Source organism: Cydia pomonella, chromosome 8, assembly GCF_033807575.1.
Source record: "Cydia pomonella isolate Wapato2018A chromosome 8, ilCydPomo1, whole genome shotgun sequence".
Classification (NCBI taxonomy): Eukaryota; Metazoa; Arthropoda; class Insecta; order Lepidoptera; family Tortricidae; genus Cydia; species Cydia pomonella.
Window position 1 is genome coordinate 11811948 of NC_084710.1, and position 19248 is coordinate 11831195.

A 19248-nucleotide genomic window follows, 5' to 3' on the forward strand; every position below is an offset into this window, starting at 1 on the left:
TGCCAATAAAATTTATTTTATTTATTATTTTTTATTTTTATTTTTAAAATTACCCTAAAACGTGAATTCGTGGTTCGTAGCTCCTACGAATGCTCGAGACGAGAAGGAGCGTTACATATTCAACTTTATATACTGAAAACATTTCTTACGAGCACTTTCAAACAGTCATCCTGAATAATAAGAAACATGTAATATTTTGTGATGAAAAATGTGTCCAATTTATTTTTATGCAACTGATGATGAATTTTATAAAATATACCTGCACTCTAGTCAGGAAATGAGCTAACAAGCATAAAAAACGTCTGCCTCGACATCAATAGGTAACCTTGTAAAACATACCTCTCTTCATGACAGCAGCAACAAACTACTCATTACTACAAATAACGTACAGCACAGAGGAATTTCTGCTATGATTCACACTCCGGCTTTGTAATCTCTACAAATTAATCTTGATTTTGTTGACACCCGCTAAGTAATTGTTTGAAGCAGAATGTAACGGTTCGTCCGCCTACATTACTACCGTTCTGCCGCCTGCCACGATAAAGAGCTGTGGGTTTGAAAAATAATTTCCATTGTAAACTTTATATTATCAGAACAAGGTATAGAATAGAATGATTTTTAGCATGTAGTTAGAGCGCTTTAATGTTAATGATTATTATCACCAAGTAATTGAACAATGAAGTTAACAATGAACGGATTTAAGCGGCCGTGAAACTTCGAAACTAACAACTACGTTGCGTATTCCCTATGTTTATTTTTGACCCCTTAGGAAATTATGGAGTGGTTCGCCAGCCCACGTAATGGTTTTAGAAATTCAAGACGAATGCTGACGATAAACATTCCATTCCTTAACAGAATATGAGTAAAAAAAACCCTTGGCTTCCTTTATTTTCTCATAAAAAATGTTTGCTGGTGCTTTAATATGTTGACGAGGTTGACCTCATTTAGTCGACTTCGGCGTCTTGTTTTTACAATACTGTCTCGATCGGTGTTATTGTGGTTACACCTTTCATATGTGTCAAGAATCGTGGGTTCAAACCTCGGTTGTGCTGTAATCTGTATAGGGGTAAAAAAATCATTCTCGAAATAAATGCTAAAAGATGACTAGAGTCAGATCATGATAAGTTGGCAGCGATTTTGATAGCCCAGTCTGTGCAAGTGTTAAGTAAATTTCATAGAAGTATGACGTTAAAATAACACTTGCACTGTCAGAGCTATCAAAATCGCTGCCAACTTATCTTGGTCTGACTCTAAAAATTCGGTCAGTGTCAGTAGGTATACTCATCATATATAGACAAGAGGTTAAGTAACATTATTCTTGCTAGATACAACGTGGTATACACTTCTCATGCACACGTGTAAAAGATCCTGACGGAGTAACGATGTCAGTACCTACATGAACAGTTAAACACCGTACAGAAATGACTAGACATGAGTTGCAAATGTGTATTATATGATACAAGACGCAAAAGGCAATATCAAATATGCAATATATGTTCTGCTAGAAAAACTGCCAGAGATTCGAGGAGGTGTTTTTGTTCTGTTTGTGAAGACCACTAATGGATCAAACAAAAGAAGTATCTATATCTCTTATAGCAGCGTATAGTGGTGGAGTCGTCGGATATCTCAACTTTTCTCCTTCACTTCGCTCTGGCTGGCTAAGCGCGTAAATCGAAACTTGCAGATAATCTATGTCCAACTCTATCGCTTTTCCATTATTCCAGTGACTGGGACATATTTAAGATTTCTTCGAATCTTGCCCTCTTGTCTTTCTTGCTTTTGCCCGTCTTGCTTTGCCCAAGCCTTCTTCCCCGATATTGACGTTAAAACATTCGTTATAATAAAAGTTCACCTGGCACTGGTCTGGTCCGTGGTGACGGAGACAAAGTTGTCGGGGAACATGCCTCTGCGGCCGCGCAGCTCGCCGCGCCACCAGCCGCCCGGCAGCCGTTCCACGTCGCGCAGCACCTCGCCGGGCCGGATCGTCAGCTCGTCCGGCTCCGACGCATCGTATGCGTAGTTCGCTACGCAGGTCACTGCCAAAACAAGAATACTTTAGCTACTGCTCAATAGATATTATTACAATGTCAATGGTGTGTTTTTATAGAACTGCAGTTTAACTAAGTTAAATAAAGGATTGTCGGGAGCTTAAACCTATTCGCTTATAGCGACAATATATATATATATATATATATATATATATATATATATATATATATATATATATATATATATATATATATATATATCGTCCTTTCTGAAGATAACGTCAGAAAAATTCATGACCTCGTTTTAACAGATAGCAGGATGCCTATCAAGCATCTAGTTGAGGATATCGTATAGCAGTATTCAAAGAATCTTAACTGATGTACTGCATTTAAAACTCCCCACTTGTTGGGTGCCTAGAATGTAAAAAATTTAATGGCCGAACATAAGAAAATACGATACATATAAGATTTCAAAGACTAATCTCGACAAATATCAAACTGATTCCTAAACAATTTTGCGTCGGTTTGTCACCAGTGATAAGTAGTCAATCCATGACGTGGGAGCAATCGAGTTTCCCTATAGGTACCGAAGAAATTTAAGGTCGCAAGATCAGCATGGAAGGTCATGGCTTTTTGCATTCTGGGATGCTGAGATAACGACAAGCCGAGATAGTCATAATGATTGAATGCCTGGAAAAAGGAAATAAGTACTATTACGGGCTCTTACTATATTGACCATATGTGCAGAAGCAATCAAAGAAAACCCCAGCGAGGTAAACTTCACAATGACAACGCACCGTTCGAATTGCTAGAACTTCACCCATATTCGCGAGATCTAGCCCTCAGTGTCTTTTATGGCTAATGGAAGATCTTAGCGGCAACAAATTTTTGGATAACAGCCAGGCAATGGCCGCTATCGCATATAAAGGGTCAAGGTAAACACTTTTTTTAAAAGGAATTCTTGGTTTTGAGAAATGATGGTCTATGCGTGTGTATAGACTTGTATCGCCTAGATTAAATTGATAGGAAAAAAAACACATTTAACATGTCCTTCATTACAGATTAGGTATCATTACTTTTGGATCGTCCCCTCGTAGGACTGCTAATGAAGACCATCAAATGATGGCATAATAAGCTGTTTAGTGAACTTGATTCTATGATTCTTGTAAATATTATGATCACACTTTTATCCTCTGTTGAGGATATTTCAATATTTTTATCCTCGTAAGTCAATTAATTTAGTGAGGGTATGAAAGATGCTAGGTGTACATTACCGTGACTCTACCAGGGTAAAGTCCCAGAGAAATTCATTTCTGGGTTTTAATACTTTAGTCTTACATATATATGAATAAGGGACTATAGCCCAAGCTCATTCGCGTATGAGAAAAGGCCTGTGCCCAACAGTGGGCAATATAAAGGCTCAATTAAATAAATGAAAAAGTCTTTGATGTTTTATATGTATCATAAATAAATAAATAAAAAATATATATATTATAGGACATTATTACACAAATTGACTAAGTCCCACAGTAAGCTCAATAAGGCTTGTGTTGAGGGTACTTTGACAACGATATATATAATATATAAATATTTATAAATACTTAAATAAATAGAAAACACCCATGACTCAGGAACAAATATCCATGCTCATCACACAAATAAATGTCCTTACCAGGATTTGAACCCGGGACCATCAGCTTCGTAGGCAGGTAAGGCAGGGTCACTACGCACTAGGCCAGACCGGTCGTCAATAACCTAGTACCTATGCCTACATATTAATACCTATTATTAGTAGTACCTATTAATTTTTTTGGTTACTAAATTGTCATGTCAGTTATCTAAATCAAGATAACATAATCGTAATAATTTACGCAGAATATTAAGCATCTGATTTCAATGTCTTATTATTATAAAGTTTTTGTAAATATCATTGAATTTATAATTTTGTATTGCTTGTTATTTTTACAGGGCTTTGACTGATAATTTTGTTGAATATAATCAATACAGTTTGAGAGAAGTTAACATTTTCAAATAATATTTTATAATACCTATTAAGTATCTCTTAGTCATTTATTTAAATTTAGACCACTTATCTATGTTTTCTCTCATCATGTGGCCCATCCAGCGCCACTTTCGTTCTTTTTATTATTTTGGTTATTGTTTTTGTTTTAGATTTTTCTTTGAATGGACAATTTGACTGTCTCTAAGTCTTATATTAAGTATGCTTCTTTCTATATGGTTTTGACACACATTAAGTTTTTGGTGCTGCTTTTTTGTAAGTGCCCAAGTTTGGCAACCATAAATTTTTACTGGTATTATACAACTATTCTGTCTTAGATACAACAATGTTATCCTTACTCTGTAAAAAGAACTCGCAATCCAAATCTTATTAATTCAATGCCTGGAATCAAATGCCTAATACTGTTGCCATACTTTTGGCCTGAGGTGTATACATCGGGGCTCATAGGAGTGTTCCAATATTTTACAATAAAAACATAAAACTGATACTTTTTAGAAGCACCAAATCTATTTAATAAAAGCTCTACAAATGGCCTCTATGTGTTGTATTTACACGGTATAACACGGGGAACCCGAAAGATTTTAGCCACACATTTCTGAGGCCAAAAGAAGAATAATATGAAGATATTTTTTTTTTTGGTATTAACTCTAAAACTAGGCAAATTCCGGAAAAAATATATGACATTTTAAGTTTTTTCTGAGCTCAGGAATACACTGTTTAAATCTTTCAGGGTTCCTCGTGTTACACCGTGTATATCCCCGGTCATGCTACATAAATGAACCAAACTTTATATCAATTTAACCTATGTCACACTGTTAGGCAAGCCTTCTCTTATCTCCTCAAGTAGCATATGTCATTTTTGAGTTATTGGAATTTAGATTTTATTTAAATTAATCAAATTTGAAATTTAAATGACATTATCAGTCGGGAGTTGACGGTCTACCACTCCAAGGGTTAGCAAATGAGGGATTGAGCTTATTTATATACATTGATGTTTAACTATCCTTTTAAAATAAATAAAGAACATTGAAAACAAAGATTAAGATCATCACTATTTGTTACCTTAAAATAAATAAAAATGAAAAAGCCTTTAATAACTGAGTAATAATAAAAATGATAAATATTTGTTACCTTACCTAATGATTTTCATGATAACTAACAGTGACCCAGACCAAAGATATGAAGTGTTCAAATAGGGCTACATGCTCTATTTGAAAACGTTAGATTAAATATAAAAAAAATTAAAATTTGATGCTTAATCAAGTAATGACAGATTTTGAACCAAAAAAGGAATTATTAGTACACTGTACTTTGTTTTGTATACTGTCTGTAATAATCCTCAACGTTTTGTGAGTCACTGCTCCTTTATGAATCCTTATTTACATGCTTATCACACAAACAATACAAAGTTGACTCAACATATGTTCCCAAGAACTTTATACTTGAGAAATACAGTACAGCTCAATTTTTTCAATTCAATACAGTTATGAAATGTTGCTGCGAAACTCGAGAAGCTTTCAAATGCTGTATTAAGGTGCGTCCGCGTTATGTTTATTAGAATTCCGCATGCATATGACATCACATAGGTAGCCAGCAGTATGAGTCATTCAACAGACTCAAGAACACTTCAATACATACTTAATCATACCAATATTACCAATACTGAGATTAAACAAAAACTATACCTAAAAATACGTAGCACTATAAAACGATAAGATAAATCCAGCGAAGCAGATTCTGCAAATTGTCATATAAGACCGCTGACCGTTTAGATTTATGGAACTTCCGGGTAATTACTATTGTAAAACTTTAATGCATGAGCATCAAAAATAAGTTAGGGCAAACTACGTCAGCTGAATTGATGTCGCGAACGGTACAGTTATTTTATTACATACACAAACAAGACGATAAGTTAAGATATTACATACCCTTCTGATTTGCATTGGTCTCCATATTTGTTATAAATAAATATCACATGTTCACAACACAAACACCAATAACACTGCCTGTAACCGAATTAGTATTTACGCCACGACCTACAATGAACACAACACGACTAAAATTAAAATAAGGGCAAGCGCGAGAAGTAACTCGACATGTTTTTTTTTAATCACGTCAATCTAGCTGCTACCACAGAATGCCACAGATAGCACTGAAGGTTTGACTTGGGTTTGACGGGCTTGAAATGGGGTACATTTAGAATATAATGGAGGCGATGTTTTCATTTCTTGTTTGTGGATTTTACCATGTAATTTCTTTATAAACAAATACTGTTTTTGAAGAAACACAACCAAATATATTTAAAATATTATGTGCAAAAAAAATATTATGGCAAACCTACTGTCGATAAAAAAGGCGCAAAATTAAAGTTTTATATTGTAAGACAACCCTTCGCGTTTACTTTTTTTAACCCATTCATTGCCGACGCCTCATATTTTTACTCATCACGCAGTGCCGCCGCCTTCCACGCGACGACGCGAATTCGCGTCCGCGGCATTACGTTAACATTTCATGGACGCGAGTTCGCGTCCGCGGCATTAGGTTAACCTATTTCAAGGGCGCGAATTCGCGTCCGCGGCATTACGTTGTCAAGGACGCAATTTCGCGTTTTCGGCATCGTAAGTGAAATTTTTGCGCCTAAAAACAGTTTTTGTCGAAAACGTATTCAGTATAGACGTGACGGCCGTATACTTCAGACGTATATGAGTTTTTAATGGTTTTTAGTAAGATTATAAAAGTTAAAGAAAGTGTTTAAAGCAAGTGTTTAGATAATATTGGTTGTAATAATTTCTTATTCGTGACTAGTAACAAAACTTAGTATATAGTAGATAAAAAGAAATTATTATTATTATTATTATTTAAACTTTATTGCACAAGTACAAGTATAACGTACAATAGGCGGACTTAATGCCTTGAGGCATTCTCTACCAGTCAACCACTGGGCCAAACAGAAATTTGCTAAGGTGGGTGCAGTGTGAAAAAAAATATTCCAAAATTAAATACTAAGTCTAATACTACTAAGCCAGTATACAAACTAATAGGTAATATATATAATACTTTTATAAACTACACAAATTATCATTATAAATACATATACAAATTAATTACATAATATACTATACAATATACATAAATATACTTCTGCATGTGTGCGGGGCAGGGGGGAAGAGGGGGGGGGGGGGGGGGGGGGGGGTCCCACTAGACAGTATCTAGCAGGTGCTTGTAGAGAATACGTTTTGAAATTCAGCTTGTTTGCGGCTTGTCTAATCGTTAGAGGAAGCGCATTCCAAAGACGGATTGCTTGAACAGCGAAAGAAGACTTTAGGAAACCAGTATGGTGAGGGAGAACAGAGAGTTTAAGAGAACGGGCAGAGCGCAGCTCGCAGCCTGGGCGGGGGGTCATAAAGTTGAAGTTACATTTGAGATATTCTGGAGTGGAGGGCTCGAATAGGATAGAGAAAAGTGAGGAGAGTATTCGAAAGGAACGGCGCTGACGTATGGAAGCCACTTGAGCTGGCGACGGTAGCTAGATATATGATCAAACTTTCGAATTCCAAAAATGAAGCGTATTCCATTGTTTACGAGTCGATCGAGTTTGTTGAGAGAATTTTGACACATGTTCGTTGTACACACATCAGCATAATCAATGAGCGGGAGGATGAGTGCTTGAACGAGCAATTTCTTTGTGCATACCGGAAGAAAATTTTTGAAACGGTAGAGTGTGCGTAAGGTACAAGTGACCTTCCGGCTCACTTCCGAAAGTTGCCCGTCCCATGAGAGATGCCTGTCAATGACTAAACCGAGGTCCTTCACTTGACTCGAAATAGGTATGACCGAGCCGTCAAAAATGATCGGTGCAACAGAAAGTGCATTCAACTTTAAGAGTTGCCATCGACTACCCAGAATGATGGCCTGGCACTTAGAAGGGTTGACAGAGATGCCAAAAGAACTAGACCAATCACTTATGTGATCCAGATCATCATTGATAGCCTCAATTGCGGAATTGACATCCGCTACCTCGGCTTGGGCGTATAATTGCAGATCGTCTGCATACAGGTGATGGTCGCATTTGAGTCCGTGTGTAATGAAATTAATAAACACCGAAAATAACAATGGAGAGAGAATACCACCTTGCGGTACTCCAGTGTTCAGATCACACCAATCAGACTGACACCTATCTCTACGGACAGCTTGGGAGCGACCGGACAGGTACGATTCAAACCATGCCATTGACTCTGATGAGAACCTGAGATGGGAAAGAGCAGCCAATAGAAGGTCATGGTCAACAACGTTAAAGGCATTCGAGAAGTCAATGAGAACAAGCGCTGTAACTTTCGAGGATTCCATGCCCTGTCTTATGTCCTCAGTGACTTTCAAAAGCGCGGTGGTCGTACTATGCCCCGCCCGAAACCCAGATTGACATGGAGACAACAGACGGTTGGAAAAGATAAATTTTGAAATTTGGTTATGTGCTGCAGCCTCTAGTATCTTGGACATGAATGGAAGAATAGATATAGGCCTGAAGTGACTTAGAGAGCTGGGGTTAGAAATGGTCTCATTTCATTATTTTCTTCACACTTTAAATATTAAATGCAACCCATTTTATTATAGTTAAATATACAGTCGAAAATGTTTAGTACCCCTGGACATAAACATGTCTGCGTATCTAAATTATTTTAGTAGTTTGTATTATTAATTGCCACAATCACTTATAAAGTATATGGCACATGATTAAATTACTATCATTAAATATTTTTCGCGATAAAAGGTAAATGACAATTACTTAATATAAACATAATGGACGGGAATCCGCCTCCGCTTCACCCGAAATGAAAATGTTGAGTATTACAAATGTGTTTATTTTAATAACCGGTAACAGTATACAATTTGTCTCTAAAAATTACATCTCGGGATAAGTTTTTTTAAATAAGTGTTTTTCTAGCAAAAACTATTTTTTCTAAATTACAAATGCACTGAATCCAAAAACCGAAGTATAATATTCTCCTTCAAAAAATAAATAAATAGTTGTTTTCTAGTAAAAAAACGAGGCCGCGAAATCGCGACCCCGGAATTACGATCGGACGTGAATTCGCGTCTTCGGCATCCGAGATAAGAATTATGAAAATTACAAATGCACTGAATCTAAAAACCAGCAACAGTATAATATTATCCTTCATAAATAAAGTAACATTTTGGTATCAGCATTTAAGTACAGTTGTTTTCTAGCAAAAAAAAAACACAACTCGAGGACGCGAAATCGCGTCCTCGGCATAACGATTACACATAACATGGGACGCGAATTCGCGTCTTCGGCATCCGAGATAAGAATTATGAAAATTACAGATGCACTGAATCTAAAAACCAGCAACAGTATAATATTATCCTTCATAAATAAAGTAACATTTTGGTATCAGCATTTAAGTACAGTTGTTTTCTAGCAAAAAAAAAACACAACTCGAGGACGCGAAATCGCGTCCTCGGCATAACGATTACACATAACATGGGACGCGAATTCGCGTCTTCGGCATCCGAGATAAGAATTATGAAAATTACAGATGCACTGAATCCAAAAACCAGCAACAGTATAATATTATCCTTCATAAACAAAGTAACATTTTGGTATCAGCATTTAAGTACAGTTGTTTTCTAGCAAAAAAAAACAAATAACTCGAGGACGCGAAATCGCGTCCTCGGCATTACGATTACACATACATAGGACGCGAATTCGCGTCTTCGGCAATGAATGGGTTAAATTGCTGCCTTTTTCTACTGACGGAAATGGCTTGCCAAAATAGTTCAATCATTTTATTTTTACAAGGAGTAGATTTTTTTCAACGTTGATGCTGTTATTACTTTTTATAAATTTCTGTATTTGATCCTTATGTTGGTAGAAACATATTTATTGCGTTGTTGATAAATGCCTTTATTCCTGGATTCAAATCCTGTTTACTCTATGGCATACAAATACGAACCGAGTTCACTCGGTGGATATTTATTTTCGATTAAAATATACTGAAATTAAACAACCAGTTCACAAAATGAACAGGACCGTACTCTCACGAGCGTTGTTACTGAATAGCATAAGAAATACTGCTAAAAACTCTAACCAATCTACCAGAAATTCTGGACATGGGTGAGTGTTGTTATGTCACTGATGTCAAAGAAAATGTGATAACGAAGACCTATTCTTCATCCTTAAATCATTATTTATAATCACAATTTATCACACTATGTAGATTGAACTGAACGCTTACCATATTTTTGTATGTATGGAAACACCCCCACTTTTACAGGAACAAATTTTAAACATTGTCATGTTCCCCAGCTTTTTACCTGTATTGTCAGATAACCCTTTTTGGAGCCTATTTTTTTCCTCTTAGTTTCGTTAACTGTAGTATAGAAACAGGATTATTGCAGTAAGTAATTTAACCCTTTATATGGCACTATATTGTGAATTCTGAGGCAACCTGTTACATTATGCATAATACATGCATATGCAATTTTCAGCACTTTTAAGTGGCATTGAAGTTTGAATTATGGATATTTTTGGATCTGGGTGCCTCGACACGTGACAATTGCGCTATGGCATGAAATGCTTTGTCTCTCTCTATTACTTTTCTATATTAGTTAGACAGTAACAATTGCATTTTGTTCACTATGAAGCGTCAACAATTGGCATGTTGGCTACGCACCCTGGTCTGTTAAAAAGATTATTTGTTATGTTATAAATTTATAATATTTTATGTATGCCCCTCCCCCTCCCCTTGGCATGGCCATATGAATCGGCTGGCAACACCCTTGAATGTTATTTTTATGTTTTCAGTTCTTGGTCATACCGAGTGCCTCCACCACTACCATCTAAGAGTGTGGAGATGAAAGCCAACATTATTGGTGGACTCTGCTGGTGGTGGATCCTTCACCATATCTTTACTGAACCTGAACATGTTTATGTAAGAGTAGCTCTAGCACAATGCATTCTGTTTCCAGTAACTGGTTTGGTTGTATTTGTATTCAGCATTATCCTAAGTCTGCAAACAGCATGCGGGTCTTTGTACCTGCAACTGTGGTTTTTCAAGGCACCCAAACTATTAACACTTGGGCAGTGGCAAATTTGCCCTAAGGCACAGTAGACCCAGACAAGACATTAAGGGCAGCTACAAAGTGGCAGTGTATATGATGGGTGCTAAGAAAACTAGTAGTACCCGCTTGTATTTACTACAGGGCCTGAGGCCATGGGCGGCCAAGCCTGCAAATTGCCACTGTACTCAGGGGACTTAAGACTTGTCAAATCAACTTCTGTAGGACATTTACATTCTTAAAACTGATTAGTACCATTGTAGCTGGCTCTTGTCTTCAAAAGCTTTCTGACCCCTGGATACATTTAGACTTATCTGTATAACTATACCACTCCCTTTCCTACTGGAATTTACTATAGAGTGTAGTGCTTGCTAACATCTATTATGTTCTTGTTTATTAATTGTATTGATGGACATAATAATAATAAACTGATAGTTTCCTGAAAACGGTACAACATATTTATTCCTGGTATGCTTGTTGCAGGGAGAATGGCCTTACATTGACCCAAGCACCTGGACTGATTCGGAATTGGGCATCCCTCCTGATTCAGCTGGACCATTGAAGCATAAATAGAATCAAATATGAACTAATTCATTAGCTTGTTGCAAGACATACATTATGTGATACTTTCCTCTCAACATTAAGGTAGCAGAATTACAATAGTCAAATAAGCTAATGATTGTACAGATTTATTTAAATTAAATGTAGCATGATTCATTAATGTTATAAATAAAAAATTAAAAAACAATAGCATTTGTTTTTTCCTAAATCTAGTAGTATAAGAAAATTAGCTAGAAAATCGTTGATCAGGCTGAATAATTCAAAATTCAAATTTTTTTCTGCAAGTAGGCCCCCAAGGGCTCTTTTACAAGTCAATACAACATTTATAGAATTTTTTTATTATATATTAATTTGAACCATTTAAATAGGACGTAAAATTTATTTTTTAACGAGTTTGTACCAGTTCAGTCAGTAGCAACGGTAACCGCCGCCGAGGCCTAAAAATCATTTCAGAAAATTCATACTATACTTTATCCTAGTTCTGTTCTATCAATAGTACAAAATATTATAGTTCAAAATATTATCCTAGTTCTGTTCTATCAATAGTACAAATATAACTATGAAATAAAAATAAAAAATTAATACATTTTCAGGTACATAACTTTATTCTTATTTCCCTAATCTAAACATCTACTACTAGACAACGTAATTACTTTGGGCGACTCTGACAACAAGGTGTTCCCGTACCCTTTTCTATGATTGCATTGTCATCATATGGTAAATTTTCTAATTTTAATGTGTCTTTAGTTATTCTTGCCTCTGAAACAGAAGATAGTTATTTATACAGTAAACTATTAATAATATTTTAATTTCATACACGTAAATTAACAATATTGATGTATTTCCATTTGTGTCTGTCCCATGTGACTGCCGCCATACATGAGGCGGGGACAAATAGGAAGGAATACACCATGATATATTACGCAACATGCTTACCAAAGACTCCAGGTTTAATCTCTTTTGCTTGTATTACTTGTGTCCTTAATTCTTTTTCTACATCTTCTCCAAAGGCAATCATCTGAAATTAAAAGCATCACTATTATTACATCTTTGTTTTAGCATTAGAAATGAGGTAAGCAATCTCTACATGTATTTTTATTGAAAAACATGTTAAAAAAATAAGTTACAGCAAATATGTAACAGCACATAATATGATCATTTACATTATTTGTTTCCTATGAAAAGTCACGTCAATATTGTTAGTCTTTTTGCTTAAGAGGCCTTATTCCTACAGACGAGCGTATTTTGTAACATCCTTTCTTTTTCATTCAAGATTACGACGTAACTATTAGTATTTATTCAAAAACTGGTAACGTACTTAAATAATCATTTCCTAAACTAGGCTTGAACAGTTCACATTTTCATTTTCTCTTTTAAACCTCTTTTTTAATGAGTTTTCTTGGGAGTCTTTTTCAAATGTTGCAATGAGAAGCGTCGTTTCGGTTCTCAATTATGCAGTTAACAAGAATTATTTGGTACATGATTGATTACAATTTGATTTAACATATCTTGTACGAGGGGCTGGAACGATTTAAAATGGAAGATTCATCTGAAAAAATTGATAAAATAAATTCCGAGTTTTTTTAATTTTTTTGACGAAAACAGGGTTATATTATATTTTTTTCAGCAAATTGTACGTATATTTTGCAATAATATTATAGCATACTTTAACTTTATGTTAACCCATGAAAAAAAATCATAACTATGGGACCTACATTGCGGTAAATTTATATTTTTTTTAAAGACGTGTAAATCACGCTGCACCGACGTGACGCCACGCCGCGCTCCGCTCTCAGTCTCCTCCGCGGACCGCGCTTAGAGGACGGACTTGTGCTCGATTGTTATGCGTTCGTAATCAGCTACGGAGTTCCGAGAAGTGCTGTATGCTGCGATTAGAAAATGTTAAAAAAGTACATTTTTACACCACGCTTAACAACCCACTCTCGCCTACTGATAGATTTTCAGTGTTCTTGAAATTACGTTAGGGTTTGCATTATTATTTTTGACCCGGATGAAGTCCAGGTTCTCATGATGGAGTCAGGAGTTGGTCACCAGAACTCTAAACTACTCATTATAATTTCATCGTGTTTGGGCTCAAAAGATTTGTCCCGACGAGCACCATCGATCTAGATGAGGTCCAGTCTCATGATGGAGTCAGGAGTTGGTCACCAGAACTCCTAATCTACTCATCATAACTCCATCGTGTTTGGGCTCAATAGATTTGCTTTGATGAGCACCATCGATCTAGATGAGGTCCAGGGTGTCATGATAGAGTCAGGAGTTGGTCATCAGAACGGCAATTCTACTCATCATAACTCCATTATGGGTAGCCAACATGCCAATCGTTTACGCTACGACAACGAAACACTATCTGTTTCTCTATCACACTAATATTTATTTATTTTTATTTATTTATTTTACATGGAGAACCAACAGCTATAACTATGCTTATAACAACATAAATAGTGACACAGAGCCAATTATAGTGTGAGATTCTATAGCAATATGCGCAAACGATTGGCATCTTGGCTAGGCACCACGGGTGCATAGCCAACATGCCAATCGTTTACGCTACGACAACGAAACACTATCTGTCTCTCTATCGCACTAATATACGCAAACGATTGAAATCTTGGCTTGGCACCCTGGGTGCGTAGTCAACATGCCAATTACTTACGATACGACAACGAAACACTATCTGTCTTTCTATCGCACTAATATGCGCAAACGATTGGCATCTTGGCTAGGCAGCATGGGAACGTAGCCAACATCCCAATCGTTTACGATACGACAACGAAACACTACTGTCTCTCTATCGAACTAATATACGCAAACGATTGGCATCTTGGCTAGGCACCATGGGTGCATAGCCAAAATGCCAATCGTTTACGATACGACAGCAAAACACTATCTGTCTCTCTATCGCACTAATATATGCAAACGATTGGCATCTTGGCTAGGCACCATGGGTGCATAGCCAACATGCCAATCATTTACGCTACGACAACGAAACACTATCTGTCTCTCTATCGCACTAATATGCGCAAACGATTGGCATCTTGGCTAGGCACCCTGGGTGCTTAGCCAACACAATTCATGCTGTGACTTTCTGCAAATTTAGTCATAAGCGCATGTTCTTTATTTATAGCCTGCAGTCATTTACCATCTATTTCATTTTCCATTGGTGTGAAAGAGATAGAATAAAAAGCAAGGGTTATGTTATAGTACACTCTGTACACTACTACTGAGCATATAAAATAAGAGTGCCCATATGATATAACACTAAAATTAATGTTGCTTGAAATTATATTGAAAACTATCAAGATTATTCTTTTCTGCATTGAAACGCGCGTCGCGTTGCCGGCACTCGCGTACCGAGCGCCAACGCCATCTAACGAGCGTTATTTCGTGAAATTGGAGAAGGCTCTAAGAAATAAGGGCTCTTAATGCTAAAATAAACGAAGTATAAATATTCTTAGACTCAGAATTAGTATATAAAATTGGCTGTTTATAGTCTATGCAACTATGCACATCAATCAAATCAGATCAAGTCTTTGTATATCAAACTAAAACTTAGATTAGCAAAACTCCATTTGTCCAAGCTTAGGTAGGTATTTCAATAGTGCAGTAAATGGATGGTTTAAGTGTGTAAGCACATCTGAGTTTACCTAGTGATATTTTATCCCCCCGCTAGTTCACCTTATGGTCTGTTATCAGCAGTGATCGGTTATTTGGATTCTCCCTCGCGGGATATCAAGTAGAAAAGTTAATAAGATATGACAGTTTCCCGCGATACCAAACAAACCGTACAAAAATAAAACTATTTATATTATCTCTAAGGAATTTTTTACTCTTACATGGCAACCAGTTGAGACAAAAACTTCTATTCTTTTCCTAATCTCAACATTTTATTTACAGCAAAATATATTAAAACCTCCACAAAGTATTAGCTTATATATCTGTCATGATGGAAAAAATACTTCAAAATCTTGACATTGACACTTCATTATTTTCTCTGGATTTCAGTTCTAATTATTTTTGGTGAGCAATAAAACCATTTGGCATTGTGGGCATTGTTTTTCTCAAACTACCTCTCAGTTGAAAGAAGTGTAATTCACTTTTTGATAACGAATTCATTTATTCAAACAATTAACCCGTAGTAACCATATATTCCCGGGCATATCCATACTAACATAATGATTGAGGTCGTTCACCCCATGTTGAATCCAAAAAACCGATCACTGGTTATCAGGTTGGGCTGTTTAAATCTCTACCCTTAATTTGTAAATGAAAGTGGCCCTAACAAATAAAGTGTATTGATAGCTTTAGATTCATGATTTGTTAGACATTTTTTATCATTATGTTACTTACGGCCTTTATTGCCTCTTCATTGTCAACTCCTTTGTTTTTCTTGAATTCTTCATTTATTTTTAGTCTACCAGCTGTTAATGCCATTTCATCTCCGTTAAACACATCGAGCCTTGTTCTATGAAGCTTTTTAAAGCATTGCAGAACCTGAAAGTTTTATAAATTGATTATTTAAAGTATTTTAAACTTAAAATTATTAAGATATCATTAAAATATATTCATGCAGTGAATGTGAAGTTGAAAACAGCACCAATCTTGTTTAGTCATGACCTGTTTAAAATAGTACGCAATAGTTTATCCATTTTTTTTCTCTTAATAAAAGGCTTAGTTTGTAACAAGTAAATGAGAGTAGTATATTTTTTATTTGTATAGGATTTAAATTTAATTTTAATTTTTGTTTTTTTTTAGCTTATTTTAATCATTTTATTGTAATATGGATCATTTGTTATCTGTAATAAAGAATTGAATATTATCCAGTAAAATTACAAATTCTTTGAAATAATTAGTAAATTAATCGTTCTCACATTTCTCCTAAGATTACTCATTATGCAACAATTGCGAATAATACTGATTGTTTTTAACTACGACTTTGCTATCAGGCAAACATAAAAAAATTACGTTTCGTATGTAATGAGACTATTTTATTTTTGTCATTATAATATAAATGTATATTTTAGTTGATCTGACAGTACGGCGACATTTCAAAAGAAACGTCACTGTCATTGTCAATCGGTAACGTAACACGGCCGTATTTTCCTATGCTAAAATGACTGAGGGCCTATCGCGAAAAACGAATATCGAAATTTCGTTATAATTTGAATGAGGAAATGCCGCCAGCATATGCCTCAAGGGCCTATTTTAGATATAAGCTAGTTATAGTAATCATCTGTATATATCCATTATGTATATTGTTATTGTCAATAATTAATTTGAATGATGCATATATTTTATTATATATAAAGTATTCATTACCCATTAGCTTTTCTATGATGTTTATTTTTAGTGGAGATATCGACGCTTCAATTAATCGTTATTTCGTTCCACTTTGTAAAGATTATCGATATATAACATAATTAAAATCGACATGTCTACATCCCTAAAAACATGCTAAAAACCCACGCATACACATTTATACGCACACATACATACATAACTTTCCCACCACCAAAATGGCTATGGCATGAGGATTCAATTTTGTACTCGCGGTTTTACAACCTGGATTTAAGCTATTTTCAATAGTAATAAATATATTACCATTACTATTTATCAATTATTCTTAGCTATTTATTCAGGGATGCCGATTTTATTTATGGTATCATATTGACACCAATTCCGAAATAAAAACATAAAATATGAAAAAACATATTTTTATTTTGTTTTAGTTAAAATTTGGTATAGAGATTTAAGTTCAGCGGGAGCAGGGGGAGAACATAGGATAGTTTTTATCTCTAAAATGATGTCTCAAAAGTGTGAAAAGGGAGGTGGAAGTTTGTACTAGATAGGAACAGATTTCCACGACAGGACATGAAAACCATAGAAATAGGATAGTATAGAACGACTGTCAAACTTCAAAAGTGTGACCAAAAATGAAATGTGTGCATAAATTGTCTATGTGCGAACAAAAATAGTGATGTCACGTTACAACATATTAATAATCTATCGATATTTAACTGCTTTATCGACTACTTTTTCAAATGTGTTTGTTTTTATAAAAAAATGTTATAGGAATGAGTATTATTGATACTATTAGACCCTATAAGCGCCTATAGTACCTTTAATTTTATTTTACAGCAGACGCATAGTAAATAACAATACTGATAGTGATAACCGAGGCTACAGACGTTACAGTCAGCATCAAAATGGTCAAATATATACACATGTGTATATATATATATATATTATTACTTATTTTACAATACATATGGAGCTAGTTTACCGCACTTGTGCGATAATTAGCAGATTACGTAACTATGTCAAAAATTTAAAGGGTCATATGTATTGTAAAACGTACGATACATTTGCGAATAGGTAATTCGCAACTCGTGTCGACTTAAAATCGTATTGCCACTCATTGCGATTTTTGTATTTTTCGCACCTGGTTTGGTGTTCTGGGACGTATAGTAACTAAAACACTCGCTACTTGACTAAATTACTAACGTAGTTAGTCCGAACAAGCATTAAGGAACGCGGCGCTGTCGGTAAAGCAGGTGACTCGCGTTGATAAAGCAGATTTCTGTCGTATGCGCGTGTGAGTGGTGTAACATGTGCAATGTCGTTATCACAAACACATGCTAAGAGTTAACAGTAGGCGCAAAGAGTTGACTTACCAAAGAAAATTTGAATTTCGCGCCTTTTCCTACTGACAAGTTCGGATGGGTGTGTATACGCTGTCTTGTGTTTCCTTGTATTGGCGGCAAAGCCGTGGAAAAGTGGTTAAAACGTCAGTACTGTGTTGGAAAATGAAGTTTAAATTTAACGCTAAACAAGTGCACCTTCAAAAAAGGTATTATAACAATCGTTATTATTTTAAGTCGGTTATAAAGGTTAATATCTTAATGATATCTTGTGAACATGTGTGTGTATCGAAACAGTCATATGAACATTTTGTCAAGCCCTAGCGTAAAGTAACAGTTTAGGTTTTTACACAAAATATTCTAAATTATTGACTAATATATGAAATATAACACACAAATGAAAAAAAAAACTTATAATGAACTGTATAAATTGGCCTTTTACACTTTTTATGACCCTTGAATATGCCCTTTGAAATGAGTATTTTCCTGGGTTTTTAGGGTTCCGTAGCCAAATGGCAAAAAACGGAACCCTTGTAGATGCGTCATGTCCGTCTGTCTGTCCGTTTATGTCACAGCCACTTTTTTCCGAAACTATAAAAACTATACGGTTCAAACTTGGTAAGTAGATGTATTCTATGAACCGCATTAAGATTTTCACACAAAAATAGAAAAAAAAAACATTTCCCCATACTTAGACCTGAAACTCAAATTTTTTTTTTCATCAAACCTATACGTGTGATATCATTTAATTCTAAACTGAATAGTTTACCCGAGAGACACTTCCAACGTGGTAAAATGTGTCCCCTCCCCTGTAACTTCAAAAATAAGAGAATGATAAACCAAAAAAATATATATATGATGTACATTACCATGCAAATTTCCTCCGAAAATTGATTTGAACGAGATCTAGTAAGTAGTTTTTTTTTAATACGTCATAAAA

At 35.3% G+C, this 19248-nt stretch overlaps 3 protein-coding genes across 4 annotated transcripts in view; 1 reads left to right on the forward strand and 2 right to left on the reverse strand.

The window, feature by feature from the left end:
• LOC133520586 (SH3 domain-containing kinase-binding protein 1-like) overlaps positions 1-6127 on the reverse strand; it is a 40536-nt gene extending 34409 nt beyond the window's left edge. For both annotated transcript variants that reach the window (XM_061855091.1, XM_061855090.1), the window contains exons 1-2: positions 5937-6127; positions 1853-2036 (exon numbers count right to left, since the gene is read on the reverse strand). In XM_061855091.1, the coding sequence (XP_061711075.1) occupies positions 1853-2036; positions 5937-5961 (209 nt within the window). In that variant the 5' untranslated portion in view covers positions 5962-6127. The remainder of the gene's footprint in view (positions 1-1852; positions 2037-5936) is intronic.
• A 3818-nt stretch (positions 6128-9945) lies between these two features.
• Positions 9946-11795, forward strand: LOC133520595 (NADH dehydrogenase [ubiquinone] 1 beta subcomplex subunit 2, mitochondrial-like). Its single transcript, XM_061855100.1, has 3 exons — positions 9946-10141; positions 10832-10958; positions 11569-11795. The coding sequence occupies exons 1-3, from the start codon at positions 10047-10049 to the stop codon at positions 11656-11658; spliced, it is 312 nt and encodes a 103-aa protein (XP_061711084.1). The 5' UTR covers positions 9946-10046; the 3' UTR covers positions 11659-11795.
• A 433-nt stretch (positions 11796-12228) lies between these two features.
• Positions 12229-16694, reverse strand: LOC133520594 (complex III assembly factor LYRM7). Its single transcript, XM_061855099.1, has 4 exons — positions 16539-16694; positions 16018-16161; positions 12583-12664; positions 12229-12405 (listed from the first exon to the last, which is right to left on the reverse strand). The coding sequence occupies exons 1-4, from the start codon at positions 16557-16559 to the stop codon at positions 12296-12298; spliced, it is 357 nt and encodes a 118-aa protein (XP_061711083.1). The 5' UTR covers positions 16560-16694; the 3' UTR covers positions 12229-12295.
• Between the last annotated feature and the right edge of the window lie 2554 nt (positions 16695-19248).

What these genes read in the sequence shown, in the direction of transcription:
- LOC133520595 (XM_061855100.1), top strand. Translation starts at nt 10,047, where the DNA reads ATGAACAGGACCGTACTCTCACGAGCGTTGTTACTGAATAGCATAAGA. An exon ending in ACCAGAAATTCTGGACATGG is followed by an intron (nt 10,142 to 10,831) that starts GTGAGTGTTGTT and finishes TTATGTTTTCAG; the next exon opens with TTCTTGGTCATACCGAGTGC. An exon ending in CTGAACCTGAACATGTTTAT is followed by an intron (nt 10,959 to 11,568) that starts GTAAGAGTAGCT and finishes TGCTTGTTGCAG; the next exon opens with GGAGAATGGCCTTACATTGA.
- LOC133520594 (XM_061855099.1), bottom strand. Translation starts at nt 16,559, where the DNA reads ATGAGTAATCTTAGGAGAAAT. An exon ending in ATGAAGAGGCAATAAAGGCC is followed by an intron (nt 12,665 to 16,017) that starts GTAAGTAACATA and finishes TTTTAATTTCAG; the next exon opens with ATGATTGCCTTTGGAGAAGA. An exon ending in GATTAAACCTGGAGTCTTTG is followed by an intron (nt 12,406 to 12,582) that starts GTAAGCATGTTG and finishes CTTCTGTTTCAG; the next exon opens with AGGCAAGAATAACTAAAGAC.